The sequence below is a fragment of the Euleptes europaea genome, chromosome 4, assembly GCF_029931775.1.
Source record: "Euleptes europaea isolate rEulEur1 chromosome 4, rEulEur1.hap1, whole genome shotgun sequence".
In the NCBI taxonomy this organism is placed as follows: domain Eukaryota; kingdom Metazoa; phylum Chordata; class Lepidosauria; order Squamata; family Sphaerodactylidae; genus Euleptes; species Euleptes europaea.
The window spans coordinates 90,350,272-90,356,271 of NC_079315.1; the positions used below are offsets into that span (position 1 = coordinate 90,350,272).

The 6,000-nt window shown below is 41.9% G+C and overlaps 1 protein-coding gene across 1 annotated transcript in view; it reads left to right on the forward strand.

Annotated features, from left to right (window-relative positions):
* Positions 1–5,082, forward strand: part of PDE8B (phosphodiesterase 8B) — a 55,223-nt gene extending 50,141 nt beyond the window's left edge. Inside the window, exons 19-22 of the mRNA XM_056847937.1 lie at positions 783–912; positions 2,616–2,783; positions 3,618–3,747; positions 4,853–5,082. Coding sequence (XP_056703915.1) covers positions 783–912; positions 2,616–2,783; positions 3,618–3,747; positions 4,853–4,974 — 550 coding nt within the window. The 3' untranslated portion in view covers positions 4,975–5,082. The remainder of the gene's footprint in view (positions 1–782; positions 913–2,615; positions 2,784–3,617; positions 3,748–4,852) is intronic.
* Positions 5,083–6,000: the final 918 nt, after the last annotated feature.

Genomic DNA, 6,000 nt, shown 5'->3' on the forward strand with positions numbered 1-6,000 from the left:
TTTACAGCACCTGGTATACATATTGTAAATGCACAAACAGTGTAGATTGCAAATTCTATCTAAATATATACCGTATATACCCGTGTATAAGCCGACCCGCGTATAAGCCGAGGTGCCTAATTTCTCCCCAAAAATGGGGAAAAATTAGGCACCCGCGTATAAGCCGAGGGTCGGCTTATAACCCCCCCCCCCGCAGACTTAGCTTCTGGGCTCCTGGCGGCGGGAAGCGGCGGATCCGGCGGGGGCGGCCTTCCTGCAGCTGCAGGAGGCCCCCCCAGGCCGCTCCTGGCGGCGGGAAGTGGTGCGGCCCGGCGGGGGCGGCGGAGTGCCCTCCCTGCAGCGGCAGGGGGGCTCTGGAGGCCACTCCGGGACTGGAAAAGATGGCGGCGGTAAGTTCCCCCCTCCCTCCTCCCTCCCCCCTCTCTACCGTATTGACCCGCTTATAAGCCGAGGCCGGCTTTTTCAGCCCTTTTTTGGGGCTGAAAAACTCGGCTTATACGCGAGTATATACGGTAGGAGAGTTGCACACTTGCTAACTACTATTCAAGTGGGCTCTCTGCAGTCATACAGAAGACATACACAGACACACGAAGAAAGACCTAATACTTTTGCGTAACCTCTGAATGTCTGTCTCTTGCCTCGAAAACCCTACGGGGTCGCCATAAGTCAGCTGTGACTTGATGCCACACACACATAGTAGTAATGAGAGATCCAGAAAGATACTCAGTTCTGTGAATAGATGTTCTGTGAAATTATAGTTTGACTGCTTTTGTATTTTCCAGAAATCATTATCGGACTCTTCGTCAGGCAATTATTGACATGGTTTTGGCAACAGAAATGACAAAACACTTTGAACATGTGAATAAGTTTGTGAACAGTATCATCAAGCCCTCAGAAGAAAACAATTCCAATGTAAGAGGAGCTGGAGCGTAAGCTGAAAAAGATGATGTGTTTCAGTTGATGTATTTACTGTTTACTATGGTAGTTGTTCACATGTATTGTAACAGCAGTCAGATGGTCAGGATCTGTATAGGTGGGTACCTCACTTTCCCCTGTATCCTTATTTCCCTGTATCACTATAACTTCTTTCCTTCCTTGTGGCGACACCCATATCTTCTCCCTGCCTCATCCTCTCATCCACCCATCAGCCAGCCTACCTTTTATCTACCTCTCATTTTCAGCTATGTTTGTTGTTTATATACCTCATTTATACCCTGCCTTTTTCCACAGTTGGACCAAAGCAGTTACATTATTCTCCTCTCATTCTTTTTGTCCTCACAACAATCCTGTGAAGTTGGTTTGGGTAAAAGTATGTGACTGGCCAAAAATTACCCAGTGAGCTTCCACAGCAAGATGGGGATTCAAACCTGGGTCTCTAAGATCCTGTTCTGAAGCTCTAACCATTACACCACACTAGCTTTCATAGGGTAGCTGCTGTTGAACAGTAGCAAGCAGCCAGACCTATGTGAATCAAGCAAGTCAAATGGTATCAAGTCACCCAGTGGTTGCTATTAGGACTGGCTCCAATGAGTCCTCCCTCCAAGGCCTGCCCCTCCCCCTACCTTTTACACAGAGAAACCAAGTCTGGAATGCTATGGTTGCCTAGCAACAGCCACTGAAGATATGTTTCTTAAAGCAACATGTGCTTTTATCATGCTGGGTTTTAAAAAAAAATTGTGTATATATTTTTTAATATTTCAGGGTTTTTTTTTACCTGGAGTTTTTTTCAGGTTTGTAGAAAGACCTGTCTTGTCTGTTCACAACTCCAATCACTGGATGTAAGCATCCCCAAATTTGGCTGACTTTGCTATTAGAACATACAAGTGGGGACCCGGAAGAAACATATGAGGGTGCACATATCCCCTCCTTTGCTTCCATCTCTTCCCTCTTCTCTAACAACCTTCCGTTCTTTCTCTCCCCTACTTAGGGTTGCCAACTTCCAGGTGGTGGCTGGAGATACCCTGCTATTATAACTGATCTCCAAGCGACAGAGAAAATACCTTGGAAGATGGACTGTATGGCATTACACCCTTTTGAAATCCTTCCCATCCCCAAACCCTGCCCTCCTCAGGCTCCACCCCCAAAATCTCCAGATATTTCCCAACCTGGAGATGGCAACCCCATCCCCACTCCTTTTCCATCAATCTTCCCCCTCTATTTCTTGACAATCTTCCCCCATCTCTTTCTGCCCCTTCCCCTTCTCTGACAATCTACTCCTTTCTCCCCCTCATCTGTCAGTTTCCCCCCTCTATTTCTCCCCTTCCCTATTTCAAATACTGCAATGTCTCTTTCTCCCCTCTGCATCTTGACCTGCTTTTGGGCTGCTGGGGCCTTGCCCTGAGAGCTGCCCCATTGGCAGCAGGGTCCCAGGCAGCGAAGATTCAGGAGGCTGCTCGTGTAAATTATTTGTTCTTGTGCAGACAGCTTTATTATTTGGGGGGGGATTTAAATCCCACCCCAATATAATTGTTTAAGGTTTTCAGATTTTTCTGCAAACCTGAGAGGTTCCCCCAAGTTTGGAGAAAAATTACATTATAGCATAATTTAAAAACATGTAATGGCCACGAGTTCAGTGGCTGTGAGCAGCAAGGCTGTCCCACTTTATTGTTTTGCAGAGTGAGGGTAGCGACTGTGACTGTACAACCAATCTCAAGAATTTTCCAGATAATCAGACACTGATCAAGCGCATGATGATTAAATGTGCAGATGTTGCAAATCCATGTCGACCTCTAGAACTGTGTATCGAATGGGCTGGCAGGATTTCAGAAGAATATTTTGCACAGGTACGGAAGTTTTTTTTTGTTCTGTAACTGAATAATAGAAAGCAACATTGAACTTAGACCAGTTAGCAAAATTAAATGGCATATTATAATTCTCTTATATCTTCCAACAGTAGGTGAGGATACCATTTTAAATAATCGCTTACTCAGAGCAAATTGCATACTTAATGTTCTGAGTTTTGTCTTTAACCTCTTGAGCTATTCAGCCTCAGACATACGAAGTTCACTGCAGCCGATCTTAATGCTGTCCCACACAATGGATGTAGGAAGGATGCTTTTGAATGTAACCAAGGGTCCACTTAGTCTAGTATTTGGCTGCTCAGAGTAGCCAACGAGCTGCTTTTGGGAAGATTCTAATTTAGGATGTGATCTTTCTGTTTTCCCTTAGTATCTGTTGCTCACAGGTACTCTGCTTGTGAAGGCACAAAGGTTCTACGTAGTGCTCAAGTGCCAGTGCAATCACATTTCCTTATCTTGGCCTGCCCAACTTTCTTTCAGTGGCAGAGGCTGAAGCTGTGATCTGGCTCTCATTCCTAGGACCGAAGCCTTATCCATGTAAATGTGTGAAAGATAGCAACAAAAAAAACCCCTGTGAAACCTTTTCTACATGGTTTGGCTTGAATCAGCATTTTTCCGTAAAAATTAGCACAACACCATGGCTCCCATTTTAGTTAAGGGTTTGTTTGTTTTACTGCCAAGAATGAGCCAAACCAATGCACTGTGCATAGGCCAGTTTATAACATGATGGTTAACTAGGCAATGGGATAGCTGTATTCTTCAACAAATGCCTAATACTTACTTTGTTATTGCAGCTAAAATTAGTTTTGTTTTCTATAGACAGATGAAGAAAAAAGGCAAGGACTACCAGTTGTTATGCCAGTATTTGACCGAAACACATGTAGCATCCCTAAGTCTCAGATATCCTTCATCGATTACTTCATAATGGACATGTTTGATGCTTGGGATGGTAAGAAGTTCCATTTTTCTCTATTGAGGAGCTAATTCTTTGCAGCTTTCCCAAAATAGAAACAGTATATATGACTACAATTCTATCTAACCAGATTCAAAAACACACACACAAACAAATCTGAAGGATCTATGGTAGAGAGAATACAACTGGGCAGAAAGAACACCTGAGGATCACTCCCTACTGGTGGTTTTATAGGTTAAAAAAAATAGCCTCATCACATTTTATACTCACTTAAGGATGAGCCATTCTGCTGATTTTACTGTAAAATACAATACCCAAACTATAGCTTTAGGTTGCTGTTACATGACAGCTGTAGTAAAACAATAGAAATGGTGCTATTCTCTTGAAAGCACAGAAATTGTCCTAACTACTACTCTCTCAGCACAGCACAAGTTTACTTTTTACTCTTATTTTCAGTAGATTCTTCAGAGACTTAAAATACATTTTTTAAGGTTGCAGTTTTTTGGGGAGGTTCTTTCTTGTATATGAACCATATAGTCCAACTCTTGTCTTTCCTAATAACATAGCACAACAATTTTATTTATTTATTGAAAACATGGTATATCATACATTTCCACTGTGAAAATGTCATTCTCCCAGCATTCTTTCTTGTTCCATCACCTTCTTTCAAATAGGTCTGCCTTTTGGACATCTGCACACCTAAATGCTGGGTCCTTTGACCCCTCTGTCTCTCAGGTTTGACCATAATTTTAAAACTACATAATCAGTTTTCCCTCAAATGCACTAATATTTAGGAGGAAAACACTTCAAGAATCAACAGCCAAATTCAATAAACTGCTGGAAAAGTCAAAAACTGCTTTAAACAGGCAGACCTCTAATTGAAGGCATAGTCCCAAGAATACTTACTTTGTCGCTTAATGGGGTGTTGTACTTAAGATCTTGCATATGGGGATGGAGATTATAGGACTGTTATTAACATAAAGGGTTATATTATGTGTTGTGTGGTACCACAGTTACAATCCATTTTTAGTTAATTGCAGATGAACACAAAAGGTCCTTCTGAGAATAGGAAGGCGTGCTTCCTGAAATTTACACTGTACACTTCAGCTTTTTGCAGAATGGCATTGCTTCTCTTTTTCAGCATTTGCACACCTACCTGTTCTGATGCAGCACTTGGCAAATAATTACAAACACTGGAAAACATTGGATGAATTAAAATGTAGAAGCCTCAGGCTTCCTTCAGAGAACAACAATGGAAGCTGAAGAGAAGAAATGGGACATCATAGCCTACCACTCACTGTGAATCATTTACTGGTATGGACCCAAGTGGGACACAATATCCTTCACAATGAAGTAACAAACCAGGCAGCAAGGAGAAAAATAGTTTCTCACTTTTAAATAATACTAAATTCAACAAAACTTTACTTTTATAAAGACGATAATCTAGAGACCAATGAATGCTTTATAGAATTACTGTCTTTTTTGCGGCACAACAGGTCCTTTTAAAGATAGTTTTATAAAATTGTTTTAATTCAGCAACTGTTATAATTTTGTTTGCAGGCGAAAATTTGTCATGCATATGAATCCCATGTTTGAGGGCAGCATGATCTTAAAAACATGTTTAGCTGGAGTGGCAGCCCAAAGCATTTGATAAAACTTGCAATTTTACAGAAGCCGCAGATAGCTCAAGCAAAACGTGATTGAGAGAGAGAGAGGAGATAATTTTTTTAGAAAAAAAGCAACACATTAAACTAGCATTCATTAAAGATTGTTAACATTTACTGAATGTAAGAACAGTTGTGTCACACAATAATGTCAAACTTTGTTCTGTCTCATTTGCACACAATCTTCTCTAAATCTGCCTGACTATTGAGTTCCTATATTATCAGGTTTCCTTGTGGAAGTCTATGTCAGGGAACTGTTTGTATGCACAATAGGGATGTGCCCACAATTGAAGTCCTTGGAAAATTGGGTCCTCACTGTGCTCAGTGGAGTTTCTGGGTACATAAGAAACCCCTGCATTTGTCTGTTTTGCTTGCTTTATAAAATTAACAGTAGGAAACATTACTGTTTCCAAATGTAATCCAATCCATACTTTTCTCTGCCTTGTAACAGGTGACAGTGAGCCATATGGTTGCCAGGTCCCTCTCTGGCCACTAGTAGGGGATGGGGGATCGGGTTGCCAGATCCTGGCTGGGAAACTCCTGAAGATCTGGGGATGGAGCCTAGGGGGAAAGGGATCTCAGTGAGGTACAATGTCATAGAGTCCACCCACCAAAGCATCCATTT